The sequence below is a fragment of the Calonectris borealis genome, chromosome 6 (genome assembly GCF_964195595.1).
Source record: "Calonectris borealis chromosome 6, bCalBor7.hap1.2, whole genome shotgun sequence".
NCBI classification, from domain to species: Eukaryota; Metazoa; Chordata; class Aves; order Procellariiformes; family Procellariidae; genus Calonectris; species Calonectris borealis.
In genome coordinates, this window is record NC_134317.1 from 19,930,796 (window position 1) to 19,957,918 (window position 27,123).

Sequence of the window (27,123 nt, forward strand, 5' to 3'; positions counted from 1 at the left end):
CTGCGACAGGCACCGTGGCTACTTCAACCCCCACAACAACCACTATGGCTACTCAGACCCCGGCAACAGTCACTACAGTTACTCCAACCCCCGCAACAGGCACTGCAGCCACTCAAACCCCGGCAACAGTCACTACAAATACTCCAACCCCCGCGACAGGCACTGCAGCTACCCAAACCCTCGCGACGGGTACTACAGCTGAACCAGAGGACCAACCGTCGCTGGTATCTGTCGCCCCTGTACAGAAGAAGAAATCTTTGAAGCGGAAGTCAGGTCGTGTAGAAAAGGATGATGGAAAACCAGGGCCATCACGAGGAGGGGAGGAGGAAGAGGAAGAACTCATAAACGAGATGGAAACCACCCGATCCTTATCCCTGAATGAGTTGCGAGATATGCGGAAAGATTTCGGCCGTCGTCCAGGCGAGCATATTGTTACCTGGCTGCTCCGATGCTGGGATAATGGGGCCAGTAGCCTGGAATTAGAGGGGAAGGAGGCCAAACAGCTGGGATCCCTTGCTAGGGAAGCAGGTATTGACAAAGCAATTGGAAAAGGGACACAGGTCCTCAGCCTCTGGAGGCGACTGCTGTCAGGCGTAAAGGAAAGGTATCCCTTCAAGGAAGATGTTATATATCGCCTAGGCAAATGGACCACTATGGAGAGAGGTATCCAGTACCTGAGAGAACTAGGCGTGCTGGAGGTGGTTTATAGTGACCTGGATGACCCCCGAACACCCAAAGATCCAGATGACGTCCAGTGCACGCGACCCATTTGGCGGAAGTTGGTATGGAGCGCACCAGCATCGTATGCCAGTTCGTTGGCAGTACTGTGCTGGAAAGAGGAAGAAGCACCAACGGTGGATGAGGTGGTTAGCAGACTTCGGGATTTTGAAGAAACTATCTCCTCCTCCCTTGTCTCGGCTGTGGAGAAACTGTCCCGGGAGGTCCCGCAACTCAAAGAGGATATGTCTTATTCTCCACCTGTACGGACCAGTATCTCAGCCATTAGGAGTCAGCGTTTTTCTCCTCAAGAGAGAGGACATAGAAAGTACACACCACGGGGCACCCTGTGGTTTTACCTGCGTGACCACGGAGAGGACATGAGGCAGTGGGATGGAAAACCTACCTTCGTCCTAGAGGCACGTGTACGTGAGTTGCAAGGAAAAACAATCACACAAGGGGGTTCTCCCAGGAAAAATGCTGCTCCAGTTGTCAGGAAAAACCTGTCTCACGACGGTCCAGTTTCCAGTGAACAGTTCCCCAGACAGAGTAGAAGGGCTGATCTTACTTTGGATTGTAATTGCAATGAAGAAATTCTTGACTCACGTTTGCAAGAAGTGAGAGATTGTTACTATGACCAGAACTAGAGGGGCCCTGCCTCCAGCCAGGTGGAGGAAAGGGACAACCGGGTTTACTGGACTGTGTGGATTCGATGGCCTGGCACATCAGACCCACAGGAGTATAAGGCTCTCGTAGACACCGGTGCACAGTGCACCTTGATGCCATCAAACCATAAAGGGGCAGAACCCATCTGTATTTCTGGAGTGACAGGGGGATCCCGAGAGTTAACTGTATTGGAGGCCGAAGTGAGCCTGACCGGGAATGAGTGGCAGAAGCACCCCATTGTGACTGGCATAGACTTCCTCAGGAGAGGGTATTTTAAGGACCCAAAAGGGTACCGGTGGGCTTTTGGTATAGCTGCCCTGGAGACGGAGGAAATTAAACAGCTGTCCACCTTGCCCGGTCTCTCACAGGATCCTTCTGTTGTGGGGTTGCTGAGGGTTGAAGAACAACAGGTACCAATCGCTACCACAACAGTGCATCGGCGACAATACCGCACCAACCGAGACTCTCTGATCCCCATCCATGAGCTGATTCGTCGACTGGAGAGCCAAGGAGTGATCAGCAAGACTCGCTCACCCTTCAACAGTCCCATATGGCCAGTGCGAAAGTCCAATGGAGAGTGGAGACTAACAGTAGACTACCGTGGCCTGAACGAAGTCACGCCGCCACTGAGTGCTGCCGTGCCGGACATGCTAGAACTTCAATACGAACTGGAGTCAAAGGCAGCCAAGTGGTATGCCACAATTGACATTGCTAATGCCTTCTTCTCCATCCCTTTGGCGGCAGAGTGCAGGCCACAGTTTGCTTTCACTTGGAGGGGCATCGAGTACACCTGGAACCAACTGCCCCAAGGCTGGAAACACAGCCCTACCATTTGCCATGGACTGATCCACACCGCACTGGAACAGGGTGAGGCTCCAGAACATCTGCAGTACATTGACGACATCATCGTATGGGGCAACACAGCAGAAGAAGTTTTTGAGAAAGGGAAGAAAATAATTCAAATCCTTCTGAAATCTGGTTTTGCCATAAAACAAAGTAAGGTCAAGGGACCTGCACAGGAGATCCAGTTTTTAGGAATAAAATGGCAAGATGGACGTCGTCAGATCCCAACAGATGTGATCAATAAAATAACAGCCATGTCTCCACCAACTAACAAAAAGGAAACGCAAGCTTTCTTAGGCGTTGTGGGTTTTTGGAGAATGCATATTCCAAATTACAGTCAGATCGTAAGCCCTCTCTATCACGTGACCAGGAAGAAGAACGACTTCAGATGGGGCCCTGAGCAATGACAAGCCTTTGAACAAATTAAACAGGAGATAGTTCATGCAGTAGCCCTTGGGCCAGTCCGGGCAGGACAAGATGTAAAGAATGTGCTCTACACCGCAGCCGGGGAGAATGGTCCTACCTGGAGCCTCTGGCAGAAAGCACCAGGGGAGACTCGAGGTCGACCCTTAGGGTTCTGGAGTCGGGGATACAGAGGATCCGAGGCCCGCTACACTCCAACTGAGAAGGAGATATTGGCAGCATATGAAGGGGTTCAAGCTGCTTCGGAAGTGGTTGGTACTGAAGCACAGCTCCTCCTGGCACCCCGACTGCCGGTGCTGGGCTGGATGTTCAAAGGGAGGGTCCCCTCTACACATCATGCAACTGATGCTACGTGGAGTAAGTGGGTCGCGCTGATCACACAACGGGCCCGAATAGGAAACCCCAGTCGCCCAGGAATCTTGGAGGTGATCACGAACTGGCCAGAAGGCAAAGATTTTGACATATCCACAGAGGAGGAGGTGATACGTGCTGAAGAAGCCCCACTGTATAATAAACTACCAGAAAACGAGAAGCAATATGCCGTGTTCACTGATGGGTCCTGTCGCCTTGTGGGAAAACATCGGAGATGGAAAGCTGCGGTATGGAGTCCTATACGCCAAGTTGCAGAAACTGCTGAAGGAGAAGGTGAATCGAGCCAGTTTGCAGAGGTGAAAGCCATCCAACTGGCCTTGGACATTGCTGAACAAGAAAAATGGCCAGTACTTTATCTCTATACTGACTCATGGATGGTGGCAAATGCCCTGTGGGGGTGGTTGCAGCAGTGGAAGCAGAACAACTGGCAGCGCAGAGGTAAACCCATCTGGGCTGCCGCATTGTGGCAAGATATTGCTGCCCGGGTAGAGAACCTGACTGTAAAAGTACGTCACGTAGATGCTCACGTACCCAAGAGTCGGGCTACTGAGGAACATCAAAATAACGAGCAGGTGGACCAGGCTGCTAAGATTGAAGTGGCTCAAGTGGATTTGGACTGGCAACATAAGGGTGAACTATTTATAGCTCGGTGGGCCCATGACGCGTCAGGCCATCAAGGAAGAGATGCAACATATAGATGGGCTCGTGATCGAGGGGTGGACTTAACCATGGACGCTATTGCACAGGTTATCCACGAATGTGAAACGTGCGCTGCAATCAAACAAGCCAAGCGAGTAAAGCCTCTTTGGTATGGGGGACGATGGTTGAAATATAAATATGGGGAGGCCTGGCAGATTGATTATATCACACTCCCACAAACCTGACGCGGTAAGCGCTATGTGCTCACTATGGTGGAAGCAACCACCAGATGGCTGGAAACATATCCTGTGCCCCATGCCACTGCCCGGAACACCATCCTGGGCCTTGAAAAGCAAGTCCTGTGGCGACATGGCACCCCAGAAAGAATTGAGTCAGACAACGGGACTCACTTCCGAAACGCCCTCATTGACACCTGGGCCAAAGAGCACAGCATTGAGTGGGTCTATCACATCCCCTACCATGCACCAGCCTCTGGGAAAATCGAACGATACAATGGACTGCTAAAAACTACGCTGAGAGCAATGGGTGGTGGGACATTCAAACATTGGGACACACATTTAGCAAAGGCCACCTGGTTAGTCAATACCAGGGGATCTGCCAATCGAGCTGGCCCTGCCCAATCAAGACTCTTACGTACTGTAGATGGAGATAAAGTCCCTGTCGTGCATATGAGAAATATGCTGGGGAAGACAGTCTGGGTTACTCCTGCCTCTGGCAAGGGAAAACCCATCCGTGGGATTGCTTTTGCTCAAGGACCTGGGTACACTTGGTGGGTGATGCGAAAGGATGGGGAGGTCCGGTGTGTACCTCAAGGGGATTTGATTTTGGGTGAAAATAGCCAATGAACTGAATTTTGATGTCAACTGTTACATGATATTGTATGTCATTATTTCTATGATATAGCAGTGGTATAGCAGTGAAAATCACCCAGATTAGTGAAGAATGAACTAACTCCAATGAAACCGAGCAAAGTGCAACGATGATAGAACTGGACGAGCGCAGCAGTACCGAAATGAGAATTGGCTTCAGGATGCAACAGCCCAACACCGCACACCATCTCTTCGGCCCTGAAAGACTGTTATAACAGATGGAGCCCAAAGTCATGGACTAAATGAACTCAGTGGACATTTTAGAGGGATAGTCCATAGACCGAGGGAATGATATCTGTGCGTGCATATATATATATGTGTGTATATATAAAGAAAGATAGTGGTGGTTAATTGAAATATATTAAAAAAGATGTGAGACCTAAGCACGACGTAAATGGTATGGAATAAGGGGTGGATACTGTCCTGGTTTCGGCTGGGATAGGGTTAAATTTCTTCCTAGTGCTGTGTTTTGGATTTAGTACGAGGAGAATGTTGATAACACACTGATGTTTTCAGTTGTTGCTAAGTGCCCTCCTAGTCCAAGGACAGCTCCCGTGCCTACTGACTGAGCTAGGTACACAAGATGGGAGGGAACATAATCAGGACAGCCAGCCCAGCTGGCCAATGGGGTATTCCATACCATGGGACGTCATGCTCAGTATATGAAGGGTAGGCGTGATCCAGGAAGTACCGATCGCTACTTGGTTATCGGTCAGCGCGGGTGGTGAGCAATTGCATTGTGCATCACTCATTTTGTATATTTTATCATTATCATTATCATTATTATTTTCCCTTTTTTTTTCCTGTTCTATTAAACTGTCTTTATCTCAACCCACGAGTTTTTCTCACTCTTACCCTTCCGATTCCCTCCCCGTCCCACTGGGGGTGGGGGGAGTGAGTGAGCGGCTGCGTGGTATTTGACTGCCTGCCAGGTTAAACCACGACACCTATCATATATTTTCTCATGAAGATAGATATTAAAGAGAGGAAGTATTTTTATAGTTAATTTTCCAACCATTATTTTCCATGAAAAAATTAAGAAATGGCTTATAGATCTTAAATCTCAGGAGCCTCTTCCTGCTAGTCAGTATGTAATTACTTTTATATTAGTGGGTAATGCATCATCAGAGCAACACTTAGAAGCATACGAATTTATTGAGTGTGCTTTACTGAACTTTAAATCTTAAATTAGTGATATGCAGATTATCAAAGAAGAAGATATTAACAAGTGACTATTTTTAGCAAATATTAATGCCAGAATATGTATTAAAATTTGTGTAACCCTCTTCTTTAAAATTCACTACGAGGTGTTATTTCAGAAGACAGAAAATGTTGTCCTTCAAAATGCTAAATAGTTTGTGAGATGTTTGTTGCTCTTCTGGCGACACTAAGCTGTTAACAAGCATTTATATGTCTGACAACAAAACATCAAGGGTCACATTTGTAATAAGGGCTTAAATTATTGCTGTGGTTTTTAGTCACCTAAAAGATATTTTCTATCATGTGTTCATGGCATGACAACAAAACAAAGTAGATTTTGTGCTTGTTGATGTTATCTCATCTTCCTCACAATATATATGAAAAATGTATCTTTCATTATTATCCATTTAGACCGGTTTGCTAGTTGCCAAACATTTTTGATGCAGCTAAAGAAGAGCATAAAAGCTGTAAGAATATCTGAAGGGCATGGAGTGAAAATGAAGCAGCTACAGCTGTAGTTTGGTTCTATGATTACAGTATTTACTGACGTAACTGTCAGGAGTAAAGGAGAAAAGATCCTTATGCATACATTCATATTTAAGTTTAACCTTCAGTTTCATGGTAAATATTTTTTCCATGATCAGCAGAATAAGTAAACTTCTGTTTCTGGAAAATTTGCATTTTGTAATTAGACCTCTTAGTGTTTAAAAAGGTGTGAACCACAATTGAAACTGTTCTGGTAGCTGGGGAAAAGATTCATTTAGAAACGTCCATCTCCCCTGTGGCTCTCCAGTGTTTATGCCTAATGAGCATATGCCAACCTTAAAGGAGACATTTAGTCTTAGTGATCTGCCCAGGTTCCTCTCTTCACAACACTTGTAGGAAAGTTTAGTGCATTACCCAACCTTCTACCAAATTTGGTCAGAAACGTTCCAACGAAAAAGCCGTTTGGCAAGGGGAGATGGAATAGATTGCATACACATGTACACACCAATGTGATGATACAAATCACATTTCACTAGCAAAACCAACCTACAAAAGCACAATCCAGATTTCTAGAGCTATCCATTCAATTCATACTGGTTAGGCAGAGAAAAAGGGTGGACTTTTGACCATGAACTGAGCAAACAAACTTGCCTTTCCTCAGTCAGTAGCTGGATCTTACATTAGGCATTTTTCTGTTTTTCCAATGTAAAAACATATTTTGGTTTTGGGGAATTGTGGCAAGACATGGTAGGACCTTCATGATGATTCTTCACTAGCTACTCTGGTACTCTAACAAAAATGGTTGTGATAGCACAGCATCAGTGAGCCAAAAATAACTCCTTGAGAAGCTCTACCTCACCTGTGTTATCCTAAATGAAGCTCATGTCCAGGAGAGAAAGGACCTTTTATTTATGTATTTAACCAGGGAGATATGGAAATTTTTTTGGTACTATGGCTGATCACACATATGATTGCAGGCATCAAAAGCTCAATTCAGTGGAAAAAATGCCTAGGATAGAAGCCTGACTGTAAGTTTTAATGTTCTTAATGTTCTTTGTTTTCTAGATATATTGACTAATTTATCACATGGTGTAAACTGCAGAATGGGTCATTCACTATTGCAGTTTCCTCAGCTTACTTGATATCGTAGGTGTAAAGAAGAGAGAAAATAGACAACATATCTGGAAATTGCTATCCCATACAAAACTTATTTTTCAAGCTCTATTTGAAAGCCTGGAAGGAGGCTGCAGTCCGCATGCTATCCTAACAAAATTCATCAAAATAAATTAGCTGGCCTCTAACAAGTTCTACAGTATGACCATGAGCCGCAGGCACTGATTTCTTGCTCACTTCCAAACCCAGCAACTAACATCATTAGAGACTAAGTTGCAGCAAAAGGTGTTACTCTCCTTCAGTTATAGTCTTCCATTGTTAATGCAGCTACAAACCCAGTGAAACTAAACTTCTCTGAACAGAACAGATTGGTACAGATGTGAGACCATACCATACACAGTTCTTTTGTTTCAAAAGAGAGTTGGTTTCTTCATAATTAATAGAACTCATTTAGAAAGTGGAACATTTTCAAAGAAGATGGATACTTAGATTAGAAAAAAATGGAAAACTGTGAAATGAAGAACTTTTCTTCCCATTTAATAGATGCTTCTCATTTATTAGTAGTAGTATTCTGAACAGGCTGTCTGGAGCTGAACATACCTTCTCATGCCTGTTTCCAAGATAGTAAACAAAAAGTAGTTACTGTAATTTTAATATTTAAAAAGATGCTGCCTTAATGTAAAATTGGCAGTTCTTTGAATAAAAAACTTATGCTTGAAAATACACCTAAAGTACCTTAAAGACAATTCCATCATGTGCTACAATGAAAGATTTATTCAACTGTCAAAGAAAAACGAACTTATCTGAGATAAATCTAATACAAGGCCACCCTGATATCAGGAAGAAGAAACTCTCTGAGTTCTCTATGTACTATGAATATCAACTAAATATTCATGCAATGTAGGTACTTTATTTCAGATAGATTTGAATTTATGAGGCCTGAACTAGCCACTTTTAGTAAATATTTTTTAGAGATTTTTGTTGTGCTATGCTCATTAATTTTATGCTCAGTATCACCTATACCACCCATAAAGTGCAATAAATGTTTTGCAACTACGTTACCACACCAATTAGCACACTATTTCATGAACATAATATTTGGGATTCAATGACCTTTTGAATTTTTGATTCATACAGCTAGTTCCTGATTTTTCCATTACTGTGATTTTATTGATATTTCAATATAATTTAAGGAGTGTTCCTCCTTTTTTTTTTTTTTGAAAAGCATTATCTCTGAACTATTCTGGGTACATACTTCTCTATTGATCCTGTTACCAGTTACAAGCTGAAAGCATTATCCAAGTTCTAACACATGACAGGTAGTAGATGAGAAGAATGACCTTCTTATTTGGCTTATTAATTTTGAGGACATTCAGAATTCATCAAACAACATACTGTGCTGATGGGGCTTAATGGTCTTTGCTTTTTCTTACTGTTTCTAATCCTATGAAAAAAATCCCAGACTCTAACAAACCCTAATCAGAAAATATGTTCCTCAGCTGCCAATACATCAAAACCAACCAATCCACATGCTTCTCTCCTACCCCCTGCCCAAGCCAAAAGACTAATAGCCTTGCTGCTGTCTCTCCTTTATATGCTTAAGCCCACCTGGTTTCTAATCAGTAGGAGAAGATAACTGCTTTATAATTATCACCAGTTATATTGTCACCTTACTAGCTGCAAATTGCAGGAACTTTCTGCTCTCACATTTAGTTTATTCATCTATTTCTCTCATTAGCGATGGTGGGAACTTAACTATTTCCTTGAAAAAGTTAATCTTTCTAATTACCCACCGTTTTTTCACTTTGTGTATTAACTAGTATTACACTAAAAGGAAAACTCGTTACTTGCAAGAAATTAATATTAAATTGTTAGCTGAACATACCTGCATTTTTTGTCTGATGAAAATGACTCTTAATAGGGGTAAATATGTAATTTGAGGTAAATACTAAATATTGCCTGCCCAGGTTATGGCATTTTGTGGCTAGATCAGGGTATTACAGTGTGTACATGTGAGGTGTCTGGCACTAGAACAGAGTTCAGAATTGTCATGGTTTAACCCCAGCTGGCAACTAAGAATAATATAGCCGTTCACTCACTCCCCACCAGTGGGATGGGGGAGAGAATTGGAAGAGTAAAAGTGAGAAAACTCGTGGGTTGAGATGAAGACAGTTTAATAGGTAAAGCAAAAGCCATTTGAGGGTAAGGGCACTCAGACAGGGAGGGAAGGAGTCCTGAATCTGAGTCTCAGGTTTATTTCTGTGGATTTTTTAACAGATGGTTGTTTACTTAAGATAAGTAAAAGGCAAAATACTCTGGAACCACAAGCCAGGACTGTCTGTTTCTAAGTGAGTACCCTAAATGTTAGCTACACCAGCAATATTCCTTGTAAAATGCCAACTCTTTCTGGCCCATGAGGTCCACAGCTTTCTGACCTCTTCCCTTCCTCTTTCTGCACACCAGCTGCTATTGTTGTTTATCCCTGCGTGATTTTCTCCAGTAGAATATATGTTTATGCTGACTTAAACATAGAAACTGTTTCCTGAGTTAACATGGTAACCACCTGACTCTGATCGAACTTTGAAGTTATGCTGTTTTGAGTAGGAGGCTGGGCTAGATGGCCTCTAGAGGTGTCTTCCACACTACATTTTTGTATGGTTCTAAGGTTACAAAAAAGAAAGACTGACTCCTTTCGTGTCTGTTTTAAGGCAGCTCTAACTGCATTTGTGAAAGGTGTTATTTCAGGCTGTGCATGCCAAGTGGCTCAGAGGACTCTGCCAGTTCTCTGGATCTCATTGATTTTTGATAGGGACAAAGGAGAGGCTTGACATCTTGCAGTTCATGGTGGGACAGTTCTGGTGGGACAGTCAAAGTTGTTGGTTTTAACTGAGCAACTTACCAAATTTAGAAACTTCCAAGGTCAATCCACCATGAAGTGGGAGTTTGGGGGTTTAGAGCTCTAGTCTAGAGAAATGAGGTTTGCCTAAGTTCTGCCTACACCTTGGTTTTGATCAGCTTTACTTTTTTTGTAGGGCATTAGTTCTTAGACCCTCAACATATTCATCAAATTAATTATTTTCAGAACAAACTACAAGGCAGTCTGAAAGCCTATGTCTGCCTATTTTCCCCCACATATTAGCATCAAAAGAAGAATGTTGCTTTGGAAAACAATCTAGTATTAAAAAAAATCATATGCTCCATTCCATTACGGAACAGATGACTGAGTATTTGGTTCAAGGCAGTAACAACAAAGAGATCACACAAAATATTAATTACTCAAAATTTTAATCCATAGAAGATACTGGATACTTTTTCCCAACTCAGCAAATTCAGGCAATCTCTTTCTCAGAAAAGTAGATCTTAAGGGAAGGACACGGACTAATTAAGGATGCATCCACGTTACATGCTTCAAAGCAGCTGGGCTTTCTGACTGCTCCATTTCTACCATGTGTTGTGAAATCTTCCCAAAACACTGCAGCAGTTCAGATGCCTTAGCCTATTCAGTTGTCACAAGGAGAAGAGGCTCTACTGGAAACAATCACCATCAAGGAATATTTTATCTTTCACAATTACTGTGAATTTGCAACTATATTGGCCATTTTATTACTTGATGCAATAGCAAGTAATTCCGATGAAAAGGCTATGTTTTCTTCTGAAATTGATCAAAACATGGGCTTTATCTTCTGCTTCCATGCACTTTTTATAGCTACTTGTTCTGGTGCAAAAGAGCCTGTTCTCCAGTTTTGGTGACATCTTTGCACAGGTATAAATGACTACGCTGAGACTGGGGTATTTTTATTGGTTTTGCCATCACCATGATGTTCTCTACTTTTCTTCTTTTCATGATAATGAAATTACACACATTTATACTATTTCTATAATTACATCTATAGTAATTACGAAGTCTAGTTATATAATGATAATAAAAGATGAAATTTTATTGCGTGAGGGTACTAAGTATGTTTGTAAACAAAGGGAATAATTCCTGTATAAGCTATGTTAATTGATCATAGAGAACAGGAATAGCGAATAATAGAAAAAAGAAGATTCTCACTTCAGCAGATACCAATAATTTAAACTTTCCATACAGTAACTAGGGAATGTTGGCTCTACTTACCCCCCAATTTCATTATTATATGTATGCATTGCTGTGTAATTGGAAGACATATCAAAATTGTTTCCCCTTAATTCAGAATTTTCTGCTTTATGTCAGCTTGCGTTCCAAAACGAACAGACTTGAACTGTTGTTTATGTGTGAGTTATTGGATGATGTTGTAAACAGTGCCGTGTGTCAGCTGAATCAGACTGCTGAAAATGTATAGCTCAATAATTTGGTTTATTTTTAGGTCTTATATTGCCCCTCTCTGTCCTAGATGCCGCTAGTCTTCTTTTAGCCTGAAAACCTGAGGATCAGTTTGAAGTCATGATCATATAATAGTTCTTTTTATATCAACAGCTGAGACTGGCCTTGGGGGATATTGTTACTTATTTCTTAATCTTTTGGGGCTGACAGAATAGAGTCTGGCCAGATTACAAAAACATGCAGTGAAACTACAAGGTCTATCACTTCACATGTGACCCAGCCCTTCACTGAGAACTCCACTTTCAGAAGAGCTGTAGGTGTTCAGCATGTCTGCAAATCAGATTACAATCTTCCAATCATCAACCTTGTAGCCCGGCAAGGCATATATTTATCATTTTACGTTATATTTTATATAATTTTATTTATATTTTATATAATTTTATTTGTATTTTATCATTTTTCTGCTCAAAACCAAAAGAGAAGCATACTAGAAAAGCAGATGAATACCCGTTGAGAACTACAAGGGCATTGCCAGGGTGTGCAGAGATGTAGTTAGAAAAGCAAAAGCTCAGCTTGAATTGCATTGGCCAGAGATGTCAAAAACTACAAAAAAAGGTTCTTCAGGTACGTAAACAACAAGCAGAAACAGAAGGAAAATATTGGCCTGCTGTTAAACAGGAGGTGAATTAGTCACCAACAACGCTGAAAAGGCAGAGGTTCTCAACACTTTCTTCACCTCTGTCTTTACCAGCACTGTTGGGCCCCAGGCCTTGGGAACAAAAATGCAGGTTGATGCAAACACAGGCCCACTGTCAGTGAAGGAAGAATTGGTATGTGAACTATTACAGGAGCTTGACCCATACAAATCGATGGGTCCTGACAATATCCACCCGAGGGGGACAAAAGAGCTGGCTGACGTTGCGAGGCCGCTCTCCATAATCTTTGAGAAGTTGAGGAGATTGGGGGATGTCCCAGAAAGCTGGAAGGCGGCTAACATCACCTCCATCTACAAGAAGGGCTTAAAGGAGGATCCAGGAAATTATAGGCTCATCAGTCTTACTTCAGTCCCTGCGAAAGTTATGGAATGAATCCTCCTAGGGGCTATCACAAGTAAATGAAGCACGTGATTGGGAAAAGCCAGCACAGATTCATCAAGGGCAAGTCATGCTTAACAAACCTGATCGCTTTCTACGACAAAGCAACCTGCTCAGTCGATGTGGGGTGAGCAGTGGACATTGTCCACTTGGATTTCTCCAAGGCTTTCGATATGGTTTCCCACAGACTCCTCCTAGCGAAACTGATGTGTTACGGTCTAGACAAGTGGTCTGTGCAGTGGGTGGGGAACCAGCTGACAGGTCGCACCCAGCGGGTGGTGGTAAATAGCTCCTTTTCAAACTGGCAACCTGTCACAAGTGGGGTCCCCCCGGGATCAATATTGGGCCCAACGCTGTTTAATATCTTCATAAGTGATCTGGATGATGGGATCAAGTATACCCTGACGAAGTTTGCCGGTGATACCAAATTGAGTGGGGAAGTGGACACTTTGGAAGAGAAAGCCACCCTGTAGGAAGACTTGGATAGGCTGGAAGAGTGGGCTAACAAGAACCTTATGAAGTTCAACAAAGACAAATGTAAGGTCTTGCACGTGGGAAAACATAATCCAGGAATGCAGCACAGGCTGGGATCTACCCAGCTGGGGACCCAGAAAGGGACCCGGGAGTCCTGGTGGACAACAAGCTCAGTATGAGTGAACAGTGTGCTGCTACGGCAAAGAAAGCCAACAGGATGCTGGGTTGCATCAACAAGGGCATCACCAGCAGAAATAAAGAAGTCATTATCCCACTTTACTCAGCGCTTGTCAGGCCACACCCGGAATACTGTGTTCAGTTTTGGTCCCCGCTATACAAAAAAGATGTAGCCAGGCTGGAGAGGGTCCAGAGAAGGGCCACAAAGATAATCAAAGGTCTGGGAAGCCTGCCATATGAGGAAAGGCTGAGAGAAGTGAGTTTGTTCAGCTTTGACAAAAGAAGGCTTAGGGGAGACCTTATCACCATGTTGCAGTATTTAAAGGGTGGCTACAAAGAAGATGGAGACTACCTTTTTACAAGGAATCACATGGAAAATCTGAGGGGTAATGGGTACAAGTTACTCCTGGGGAGATTCCGACTGGACACAAGAGGAAAATTTTTCACAATGAGAACAATCAGCCATTGGAATAATCTCCCCAGGGAAGTGGTGGATTCCCCAACATTGGACACTTTTAAGATTTGGCTGGATGGAGTGCTGGGCCATCTTGTCTATGTGCTTTTGCCAAGAAAGGTTGGACCAGATGATCCTTGATTCTGTGATTCTATGATCATATAACCAGTTTGGGTATATATATTTCCAGTTTGGGTATTTCCAGTTTGGTCCAGTTTGGGTATTTCCAGTTTGGGTATATATATTTCCATATAACCAGTTTGGGTATATATATTTCCTACAGGTGGGTGGATGATGCAACTGTTTTGAATAGTATTTACAGAAGTTTAAAGGTCATAGAGTTTTACCTTCCTGTAAGTCAGTTATTGAGACAAATCATAAACAACAGATACATATTGGGTCTTTCAACCACATGCTATATCTCAACAGACTGATGAATTTCAAGGGGATCAGTAATCTCTGAACATTAATGATCAGGGGCCACAAAACACTCTTTCTTAAACCACACAATAAAGAGATCAGTAATTTATAAATTTGTTAAGTGGGCCAGCCATTGTTTGTCACCAGTGTTAATCTATGGGTACTCAGGAATTCTCTCTTTTCTTTGAAAATAAGCATGGGTACTGACTATTCTAATCTTCATGCTGCTCTGAGTCTGTTCACAACAGAGTTCACAGCTTTGGAGCCATACATCAGTGGGAACTGGATGTGTAAGAAGATTTAAAATAAATCAGTATTTAAACAAAAGATAAAATCACTTACTGTTGTGCCTCTACACTGTAATTTTAAGGCCAGAAGTCCCCTTTATGAATTAATCAAAAATATTAAGGGACAGATATCAAATTTTTGCCCCACTGCTTTCTTTAATGAAAGTCTACTTTTAGTGCCTCTGGGAAGACTTGTCTCTTTCCAACAATCAGTGTCAGGACCCCAACTGAACTTGTCAGTGCAAAAGAGTGCAGGAATTGGACTGTCCCCCTGAATACTGTCAAAAAAAATGAATAATGAATAAAAGTAAGTTGAGACACTTCTAGAAGAGAGTCTAGCTTAGCACCTCTGGAAATTATAATGTGAAACATTAAAAAAAACCCCTTTTAGTAAAGTGGAATGGAAACGTAAATTTAATTTTAGTGACAAAAATCTCTGGGGTATACACTGGGGTATGACAATGCCAATTTTTCTACAAGGACTATCTGGCAGCTACTACTGGGCTATTCCTCTCCGTAAAAGTGAATGTTATGCAGAAACAGGCATCCGAAGATGTTATACTACTCTGCATTACACAAGGAGTTTTGGTCAGCGAAGACCCAGGTGAAAGGCCAAGAGATCGGGGTATCTGCTTATTCAGGACCATCACATGTACAGCACTTCACTGCAAGCTATATCTTAAGGCAATATTTATCTCTACATAATGTCCTGACCTGTTACATAGTAAGACAATATTTTAAGGGTCTTTGCAGTAGAATTTATAACCTAGCTCTTTTTGAAGAGATTAATTTATTTGTATTACTTAAAAGGTAAGATGCTGAGGAATTTATTTATTAGCTTGTTTATTTATTTATTAAATTCTAAAGTGAAATGTTGTTTTCTCCACCTGCATGTCAAAGTTCATATTTTTCACTCAAAGTACCAACCACTGTCCCACAATATCTTCTGTTCCATCTGAAATTATTTTCTAAACTTTTTTCTCCTGTCTGCTCCTAATTTATTCCACTAAAATCTTACTGCTAAAGCATCTCGCTCCTCTTTAAACACTTTCTGAAAGTATATCACTTCCTCTAAACAAAATGGCCATGACTTTTTAATTTATTTTATTCATTATTCTTCCTCTACCTGAAGGTAACAATGTGCCATCCCCTCCTTTTTCACTGTATTCACTACCTGAATTACTTCTTCATCTTGTGGATATGATAGAAGTCATACAGCTGTTATCTCCGGAAAGAAGAACTTGTTCTTGTATCCTGTGATGCTAATACTCAGTTTGATATTATTGATGCATAGAGAGAATCCAGAATGCAGTGATCCAACTGTGAGGCTCACTGATATCTTAGTGTGGTGCACACCAGAGTCTATGTCTCTACATTTTGAGTTGCACAGTGAGAGGATCCACAGTAGTGGAAATGTCAGGTTATAGGAGCAGGACCAAATTTCTCAGCAAAGCTGAGGAAAGGAAAGGGAGAGAGATACACAATGATGAGTACAAAGAGAGAGGTGGATGGATGTTTGAATGGTGCAATATGTGACTGGAAGCGGCCTTCCATGTCACCAAGTCCTGCAATCCCAGAAAAGCGCGTCGTGTTATCTATCCCTTTACTACATTTTTCAGGCTCTGTCCAAAGACATTTGGAATTCCTGCCCTAACTTCTGTTATTAGAAGACTATTTCAGAATGTCACTATTCTGATTAAGGGTGACCTTTTAACTTACCATGGCCATTTTATACTCATTTGCTCTTTTAATGATATTGTCCCACAGATTAAATAGGTCATATTGCCCTCTGTATATTTTTGATGCTGTTTCACAGATTTATGTATCAGAGGACTGTGCCAGCATGAGCAAATCCTAATTATCTCATCTGACATTTCTGCCAAATTCTATTCTCAACACTGTGCTCAAACCTTCCAAAACCACTTTTCCACTATTATGCAGATACAAAATGGATCTATGGGCCTATGACAAGTTTTACAAAGAGATTTAGATTTTAAAGACACAGGCAGACATGCAGTGGCACCTTTGAAGTACTGACTCTTAGAAAACATATTGAAATCACTGGGGATTAGAAACATAAACAGGACTAAAACTAACCACTTCCATCTTCGAAATGTCTATTTCTAATCTATTTCATGAATAACTAGCTAACTAGATCTTTGACTACCGAATTCAGTAGATCTACATTTATTTATATCTCCTAGGAGTTTCTCCCTGTACCTAATCCTAGAGTTTAGGCTGCAGCAGCGACTAAAAACATTGATTACTGAATATAATAAGAGAGAAAGGAACAGCTGTGGGGAATTCTTTCCAATTATGATGAATGGTATATTATCAAAGTTTGCTACACAAATGGTACTCTGCACATTGGTTGAGATCTAGAAAAGGACATAATCCAATGTCAAATTAAATTGAAAGTCTTTTGTTAAATGTAAAGATTTTGTAGAGCATTTCAAATTTAATTTTGAATTTAGTTAGTATCAATGTTCCTGGAAGGTTTAGCTGATCCAAGCCATTTCTATGGCCATTTCATAATATCCAAGTTGTTCAGAGAATAAACAGATTTTTAAATCCCCCCCCCCCCCCCCCCATAACAGTGTCATTAATACATAGAAACTTGGTACTCTGGCACTAATTAGCCAGTCAGAATTCTGAAAAAAACAGTCAAGCTTGATGTATGCTTACATAACTTATAAAAATTAGTCTTTTTAATGTAACTTGACTTTTTGCCATATTATTTGTGAAAAGATTTCTATGTATAACTACTGTGAATAATTTAAAACATATCAAAATAGATCCAGAAGAGATTAAATCTTTCACAACTGACCAGAGAAGAAAGAACAATGGTTGCAGATTCAAGTTAGCTATCAAAGACAAAATATATGAAAGACAAAAATCCAATTACTTTTAAAGTACTAACTGATCTCCAGATAGAACTGATAGAACTTCTATCTCTATTTCTGTAGGAGGGTGCACAACACATTCCTTTTTATATCCATCAAATGGAGGAGGAGCATGGAAAATATCTGGCATAGTACCAATGTAGAGAAGGTGCAGTCTTGTCTATGGAAGGCAGGTCAGCAGTAAGTCAAAAGCTACTCTTTGCAAGACCTTCTTTATGGAATCTCTATCTGCATTCTAATACAAAGCACTTTTAACCTCTTTCAGTCTGTCAGTGGATGGGCATTTAAGGGCCAACCCTCTGCTTACTAAGACTATAAAAGTTATTTGGGATACTAGCATGTCTTAATATTTTTTTTCAGTATGTTGCACATTGGTAGCCTGTCCTGACCAATCTCCATATGACATTACAACACAAATGTAATATTGATACTGAATTTAGCCGAAAAGTTCTGCTGCCTTCAGAGGACACTATCTTGAATTGTTTTCAGTTTTGTTTCAATTGCATGCCTCATTCCCAAGTATGACACAATATATCATACACCCAGTCCAAAGGTATCTGCTTTTCATTTCTGATGTACACATATGGACAAGATACCCACAGGAAAGAGCATTATGAAAAGCCAAAGAACTGGAAAAGAAATTACAAGATGTAACTATGATACCTATATCAGTGGCACAATTACCTATCATTTGTTATTATGTTGTGCCTTGCACTAATCAACAATTCATAAAGCTCAGAAAAAGAAAAAAGAATGAAACTAACATTTATGACTGACAGGAATCACTGAAATTAGTGGACTTATTTGGGGCACTTGGTGCATACTACAGCTTTTTTCCATTGAAAAATAGAGAACTGAAAAGTTTTGTTTGTTAGCAGTATCACCTAATGTTGCAAACTACCTTGTGTGCAACTGAGTTGGAAGTAAAGTAAGTAACGGCTCAAACTCTTCAAATTGTCTTGAAGATATCCAAATCATTCATGAAAAGAGTAACAATCATCTATTGAATATACCGATAATTGGCTCCACAAAACTGAAAAGGAACTAAAATAATGGGTACTACTTTACCTGGGTAACCTTTTCTGTTACATTGTGCGTTCGGTCTTTCACCTTAGGTGCAATAATTGCTTTCTCTGAAGAAGGAGGAGATGAAGATTTTTTTTCACTTTTGATATCTGAAAAGTTCAGTGTGAGTTGAGGAATTTTGTTGATAGTACTGTATTTGTTGAGATTTGAATCCGATGTGGATCCCAACAGACTTGACTTGATATGATTAAAAGGCCCTGAAAAATCAGAACACATATTTAGTACTTGACAAATGCAGAGCAATAAGTTATTAATGTTCAAGTGGGATATGTTAAAAGTGTAGTTAAAAACTATTTTTCACTATACTACTTCTTAATTGTAAAAATTATCTACATTTTAAAAAATAACTCTATTGCTAATGAGAATAAAATTCAGTATTGGATGTACAAATGAAATTTCCTTTACATATAGTCCCCAATATTTTTTATAAAGTTAATGGATTGCAAAGTACATAACGCATCCATCCTTACTTGTTTTCATGTTACTGGGTATGCTGGTATGCTCCATTATAATGCTGTCTGAATATAAAGACTATATTCTCATTTTTTTATAAAAAGCAGAAGTAGGACACATGATTATACAAGAGTGTCTGAACTGAACAAAGGCTCTATTATCACATCCATACTGTTGCTCATGCTTACATGATAGTTAGTTCAAAAATGCCTTTTGGTAAACTGGAAAATTGAGTAGACCCCTGCTCTACCCCTGTTGACTCATCAAGTAACTCCATACTTAATCAATGGAAATATTAACCTAACATTGTCCTAAAAGCCTTTAATTTTGAAGTATCACAAACTCACAAAATGTATTTCTTCAATTGTCGTTACCAACAAAATATTGGAAACATTAGGGATACCCATACGTAGAATATTAATGGAGTATTTAATATACGCTTAAACATCTTATACTACTTTAGTGCATCATGATAGATAACAAATATGGAGTTTGTGTACTTCATGACGTACATATCCATCATAATTATTCTTTTCATATTGGACAGAGTTCTTTGTACAAGAAGAAAGCAATATAACTGATTAGTATACTTATTTTGTACTGTCATCATAAAGTTGGTCCAGAAGCCAAAAATATTCACAGAAAGGAAAAATTTGCTTTTGAGAATAATAATGGAAATAAGAATTATAAAGTTGTTTAGACAGTGAGAGCTAGATCCAGTTATGGATTTAAGAAAAAATCCAGGTCTTGCAGTCAGCAGCAATGTATCTGAAGTGTGGGATTGAAGGGTATTTCTCAGATCCACCTGAGATCCTTACTTTATCCTAATTCTATTAGGAATAATAATGTGATGTTTTTTTCTTCTACTGTTTTTTGGGCTTTTTTTTGTCTTCCTGGGAGGGAAACAAGAACAGGTGCTATGATTCAGGAACAGCCAATGGGTCAGGAATTATACCTATGAGGTAAATTCCAGAGTCAACAGTGGAGCAGCTGGATTGTATTTGCAATGTGTGAACAAGTGAAATTCAAACTAACCAGCTGCCTGGAGATAGCTGTGGGGAAATGCTTCAGGCAGTGCTTTTTTTCTTTTTTGGTAAAATTCTTTAAGTGAGGGCTGGTCTTCCCTCACACCTGGCTCACAATTCTTGCTGAAGAACCAGACTTTTAATTTGTTTTCTTAGCTTAAAAGGATTTATACACATTTTTTCTACCTCCTAAATTCACATTAATTATATGTTAATCTGGGCTGGAGATAGAAATCCTCTACTACTCCATTTCAAATTGTGCCACTGTGCAGAAAGGAATTCAAGATGATAAGGGAGGGCACGATGCTCTAGACTAACAGTTTAGGTGCTCCCCTGGGAGAGATCAATCTGGTGATTCTGCTCTCAAGACTTTCTGTATTTTGTGCAATGATCATTTGATGTAAGATAAAGAAAAATTTGTGGGGGAGTGCTCTAACCACTAAACTACAAAATCATTCCTTCTTTTTCTCCTTAGACCAATGAACCTAGTATATTCTTTGTGGAACAGCTTCACTGGAAAAAGGAAGAAAGCACTACTTTTCTCCCACAAGGAATGCTAAAAAGCTGGTACTGAGGACACTACCAAGGAATTGGAATATTGTGCTTGAACGCCTTTTGGCCCAGGTAGAACCTGAATCTATCTTCCACATCATCTACATGAGTCTATTAAAAAGTGGACTTCAAAATAAATCAGGGCTTACAATCTCCTCACAAATCTGTATGTGGCTAACCTGGCTGGCGTGTGCTATGTATGTATGGTCAGACTGCAATTTTTCAGCTCTACTTCCCTACATAGTTGTAGCATAGCAATTAATAGGTTTTGAATATTGAGTAGGCTTAGACATGAGCAGGCTATCAAGTTGGGGGCATTTATCAGATGAACAAAATTCTTGATACCTAAGGAACTCAAAGGTAAGAGGAAACTAACAGAGCTTAGGCAAATCCACGATTAGATAGTAAATAAGATTTTTTTTTTTTGCAGCAACTTTATAGATGCTTAAATTGCATTGAAGTTTTGCTTTCTGGGATTTAAATCTTTTATTGCTTCTATTCTAAAAGGAATTACTCTCTTCTTCGCTGCCTAAGACTCATGCCTTAGCGTGTGATATTAGACTTAAGTTAATTGCACATGAGAATAAAACCTTGCTTTTTTTATCCACCTTCTTTTGCTTCAGAAAGTGGTGAAAGGTATATATGTACCTCATTGATATGGTAATTAATTGAAAGACATTACTAGTTGAAGTGAGCTGATACTTGACAGCTAGTAGACCTTTGCTATACTCTCATAGCAGGAAGCAGAAAAAGAGGGCCATAACAAATCACAATCACAATTGACACTAATTGGCACCCTGATTGACAGTTTCAGTATAGTGGCCAAGAATTGAATAAGCAGGGAGAATGACACGCTTCTGCCTATCCTACAAAAGAGATACTTTAAGGTTAAGTTTGAGTTCCCCATTTTTATTGTAGTATTCCATTGTCCCTGCTTGCACAATGCACTGAGAAATGATTTCACTCTCCTGAGCTGTCAATCTGTCATCTTTCACCAGCAGTAAATACTGTAAAAAAAGAGACTGCATTTTTTTTCCCCAAGATTTTGCCAACATACACATGAAGCAAATGCAATGATTTCGTAGTCCATGAGTCGCTTTACAGAATCTAGGTCATGCACTGCATGCAGTTTAGAAGACTTTATCCGGTACACACACTTTTTGCATCATGCATGAAGTCACAAACCAGTTTTCAGACATAGCTACAAATATTGCAATTAAACTGAACACTTTAGTAATTGTTTTCTAGAAATTGAGGAAGTCACTTAAGAATTATATGCAAATTGCTTCTAAAGAATGTAGCTCAGTGCTGGTGAATAGAAACAATTTTGTAACTGCACTAAATATTATTTAGACATGAAATTGGCAATGAAGTTCATGCATGCACATTTTAATACTACAGGAAGCTTGAAACCATACCCCCTGCCATCCAGGAACGTGAAACTAGTTTTAAGGAGACAAAAGAGGAATAAGTGAAGATACTTCCACAAGGCTCCTGCTTACCAATTATTCTATTTTTGAGACAGTTAACTGAAAACTAAGCACCTTATAACAATAGATGATTTGTTAGTGGCCCCACCCAATTATACATCCTTTTGCAGGTGAAACTCCTGGTAGCTTCAACAGAAGTTTTGCCTGCTCAAGGACAACAGCACTGAGTTAAATAACTTGTTCTATCTCCCTCCCTTCTTTTTTGAATTAACAGATAATTAAGTCAAATGACCATTTAACTATGCCTTCACTTTTTCCAGGGATTGGTAGTTAGTTGAGGGAATAAGTGTTTAACAAATATAATTTAAGTAACGCACCTGACCCTAGAGGGGTCAGCATGAGAATGTTGTATTTGAACATTTCATACAGCAGGCAAAGTAACATGCCAAAAAGTGTGGCTGTTTGAAACACTGGAAGGTACAGTCTAGAGGTATACTTTACCTTTGACATTGCGACCATTGTCTGGTTTTCAGCATAATAAAAGTGAAGAAAAAGAGAGAAAAAAGACAACTAAAATCTACATCAGAAAAAGCAGATAATATTGCTTCAAAATATGTATGTGGTTTGAATTGAAATATTTTTGCACCTCCTTGATTATATTATGTAGACTTTTAGTCAAGATGAAATCACTTTGACAATTGAGAGATAATGTAACATGACAAAATTGTTTCTCCATAAGTCCGGCGCTGGGTTGGAGGTCAAAAGTGCTAACCCACAAAGTGGTAATTAGTCACACGTAATTAAATGAGGCTGAGGCACCCACAGCTGCGGGCAGTGGTGAAGGCTGGCTGGCTGTGTGGAGTGTGAGGCTGTGTAGGTGACCCTGCACAGACCCCCCAGGCCCCGTGCCTGCTCAGGACTCACAGGAGGAAAAGTTTTTACAGTGGCAGCAAGCTGAGCAGTGCCTTTCTCAGTAAATACTGGAGAAAGATATACCTTAAACCTTTCTTCAGCTCTTAGGTGCCTTTCTGCAAGCTAACAGCGGCAAAGCTCTCTGTCCTCACAGGCACACCCAGCCCTGAATTCTCTCATGAGATCAAACCCCTTTAGGAAGAATATTATTATTATTGTTGTTCTTGTTATTATTATTATTCATTATTGTTTTAAAGAAGCCACACAGGTGGATAGGTAGATGCCACCCCTATTCATGGGTGTACAACCTGACCCACAGGCCACCCCCCCCTTCGCCTCGTGTCCCTGCCCGGCTGTGGCAGCTCGGTGGGGCGTGAGGGCAGACGAGGGCCCTGGGGGCTGGCAGGGAGCGAGGGGCCAGGCGCGGCCCTGCCCCTGGGTGCTGCCAGCCACCGTGACCAGCTTACCAGCTTTCAAAGCTGCGTTGGGCTCAAGCTGACATTCAGCTGCAGTTGTCCCCCGCTGACCGGCCGCCTCTGAGGGCTGAGGTGGCTGTGCCCCCGTCTGCCCCAGCAGCAGCCCTCACCCTGCAGAGGGCCTGCTTCAGCCCTGCTCTGGAGAAAGGCTGTGGCCTTCTCCTGTGAGGGAAGGTGATGCTGGGCCTTGTCTGTGGCACCATGTCACACCTGCTGCCTCTCTGGCTTTTCCTCGGCTTCCCGAGCACTGGGGAGCAATCGAGCTGGGCCCTCTGGACCACAGGTGTGGGGGAGTGTTAAGTTTCTCTCAGCCTGATGCCTTTCTATGCCAGGCGTCTGTAGCAATAATGCAGATTTTGTAGGCTGAGTTAGGCTCAAAAGCCTGCTGTTTTTTCAGAAGACTGCAGGGATGTTACTGAAGTCACTTTCTGAGGACAATAAAATTCCTGTACCCGCCTGCAAAATCTGGATTGCTGGCGTTTCAGGTGAGAAGGGCTTGGCTGGAGTTTGGGTGGTGGGTGGAAGACGCAGTTCCTGCCCTGCTGCTTTTGCTGTCAAATAGGCAAATTTAGAATGGAATTCAATCGGGTACGCTCAAATGAATTTAAAATCCTAAATTGTCATTTTTACTGTAATAACTTTTAGTATATAATGGCCACAGCTATGATAATTTTAAAGTGATAGGCAACTAGGCTACGTAAATTAATTTAACACATGAAATAAGTTATATTCTCAACTGCCTTATCTTCCAAAAAAAAAAATTTGACCATGGGTGAATTACTGTAGCTAATATTGAGCTAAATAATGTTATTCTCTTCTATCAGAATTCTGTTATGCTGATTCAATTAATATTATTTGAACTGCAAGAAGTGGAAAAAAAATTAAATCTGAATCCTCAATTGCATTTTCAGACAGAGTAGTAGTTTTCAGTGGATTCAGGAAAATTCAGAATTATTAGGATCAATAAACAAAATAAAAATGGAATAGAAATACATTAAACCTTATGCTTCCTTAGGCAATACATTTTGCAATATCAAAGGTCCCATAATTTAGCCTGATGGGACTGTAGCTTACTTTTACTTATTGTACTTTACTTTTACTTAGGGCTTTACATTCTCCAATACAGTATCTACAGCTTCTGCTCAGAATCTGTGAGTCTAGAGAAGATGATTTAGGCTCAATCCTGGTTGCCTAACTTGCACAGATAATTTTATAGCAACAATAGGGTTTTATGGCTCACTGTTGAGTAAGGCAAGCAGGACTTGCTGGCTAAATTTAAACATCTTTTCAGCATAAGGTGCCAAATTTTAATATGCTTGGAAGCAGATGGCATCAAGGATGGTTACTAATTCTAATGCAATTCTGAGAGCAATCCTCTGTTCTGCTGTACTTTTTTAGAATGCATATATATGACCTAAACTTAGGGCCAGATTCTCTACTATTTTGTAGCTTATGCAGAGTGAAATCAGAATGGCTGTGTTTTATCTATTTACACTGTAAACGATCACATCACGTGAGAGGCCATAGGAATTCAAATGGATTATTGACTCCTCAAAGTAAAATTCATTTTCCCTAGTATTTAACATTTTAAAAATATTATTCAGTGAAATGGAGCTAGAAATTTTTGCTCCTCCACGCAGCAAGTATTAAATTATGTGGTGATTTCTGCATGAGCTTTGTACCGCCATAACTAAAGGAACTTAATATTCAAACTGATTTTTACACATTTTCATCATTTAACTATATGAAGAATGACCAATTGGGAAGTGCTTTAATGAGAATAAGTTCTGAAAATAGAAATTGATAAAACAGATATCTTTACATGTGTTTTATTTGAAAGGTTAGCTTAAATATCTGGGGAAGTTGAAACTAAGATGAAGCTTATGCAATGATCCAAAAGACATGCCAAGGTTCAACCTTGGAGATTTTTGCCTCTGCATGCTGATCTTGAAATCTTGGCTTGAATGTGAACATAAAATACAGCAAAATGGTATGGTTTAGGATGGATTTAATAGAATTTTCAGGTTCATTTTAACTGAAAAAAACCAGAGTCCAAAAGAAACAGAAATGAGAAAAGAAGTATTTACCCATTATATTTAATACAGGAAAAGTAACTGGAAGGAATAATTAGTTCTGCTATTCTAGGAGTTAATCTGGGTGGCAGAGGAGCATTCAGACTTATATTTTAGGAGATGTATAGAAGCAAAGAATCCTTGATGTGGACCTTCCAAAAGGCAGGAGAACTTAAAGGAATTTTACAGTTGTGGCCAATGAATAGGAGAAAAACAGACAATCACTGCAAATGAAAATTCATTTTCTTGCTAATTTATGTGCAGAGTCTTCCATGACATATGTTTTTTAAATCTTAAAATATTCCACACACATTCCTTATCATCTGGCTTGAATAAAAAGTATGCAATTCAAGTCATTAGACAATTAGTAGCTGCAAAAGCACTGTATATGTGGCACTTTCCTGCGAAAGCCAGTTTCAGAGGTGCCTCTCCATTCACAAGGCTTTCATACTTCTGTTTGCTAAGCTGTTTCCCAAGTTTCTCAAACTCCCTGTCTCCAACAAGAACTCATGGACCACACTCCATGACTTTGCGTAATTAGGAGAGGCAGTAGAAAAAGAAGACAGGGAAAACATCTTTCTAAATTTTGCTGGTTGCAAGAATATACTAACACAAAGAAAAAATCAGACTTACATGAATTTTACACTAAGCATTTCACCATTTCACTAAGTGTTTCACCAAGCATTACACAAAGCATTTCAACGGAGTTGCTGAGGATATTTCCTCCAGTGTGAGAGAAAAAGCATGTCTCAGTGTTGGATGAGTGAATATACAATGTACACATTACACATTTAAGAAAAATAAACTGATCAACCTCTGAAGTAGGATTTCATACAGTCAAAGACAACCTAATATATGTGAGTATGGGGCAGAACTGTGCATGTAATTTTAACTTGATCACCTGATATTTTTCCCCCCAAATACCAACATTAGCTTAGGAATGTTGGGCCCGATTTTGCTATATCCCTATACAGAAGGCAGATGGTACTCTAAGAGCAACCCCATGATTTCATTGGTCTGCTTAGATGTGAAAAGCAGTATTTAGTGTAAATAAACCTGGGCCCTTAATATTTTTAATGTGCCTTTGAATGTATACAGTTGATTATATTTAGTTTTGCTTACAAAGTGACAATAATTACTATGAAAAATTACAATAATTCCTTTTTAGTACATCAGAGAATACTGATTCACTTTCTACCATACCTTCACTTGCGTGACGGTCCCTAAAAATGTTCTTGGGATGGATGTTAAAGCCTTCTATGTCATGTACTGAAGACGCTCTCCGTATACTACAAATGCTTTCCTTTGATCTGGAATGGGTTAGTGGATTGCTTGTCTGTATCATGTCAGGGTAAAGTCTGTCCCATTGTTGTTTGGGTGATGAATGGTCAAGAGGTCCTGATATATTAACCAAAGGTGAACATTTACTGGGTTGAATCAGTGCTTTTGTATCATCCACTTCTGAAGGACTACAGCTTTCTTTTGTAGGTGATTTAAAGTGCTTCATAGCCACTGAGTCATCGCTGTGCTTAGATGAATCGACTATTACTGCATCAGGGTCTTCCTGTGGCAAGGACTGCTTTCTGTACGTTAAAAGTCTCAATCCAGGTAGCCGGAACCCAAAAAGTCTGCCTACATGTAAATACATACAAAAGA

General features: G+C 40.2%; 1 protein-coding gene across 1 annotated transcript in view; it reads right to left on the reverse strand.

Moving 5' to 3' along the window:
• KCNH7 (potassium voltage-gated channel subfamily H member 7) overlaps nucleotides 1-27,123 on the reverse strand; it is a 247,607-nt gene that overhangs the window by 63,400 nt on the left and 157,084 nt on the right. Inside the window, exons 4-6 of the mRNA XM_075153093.1 lie at nucleotides 26,671-27,095; nucleotides 22,509-22,529; nucleotides 18,530-18,744 (exon numbers count right to left, since the gene is read on the reverse strand). Coding sequence (XP_075009194.1) covers nucleotides 18,530-18,744; nucleotides 22,509-22,529; nucleotides 26,671-27,095 — 661 coding nt within the window. The remainder of the gene's footprint in view (nucleotides 1-18,529; nucleotides 18,745-22,508; nucleotides 22,530-26,670; nucleotides 27,096-27,123) is intronic.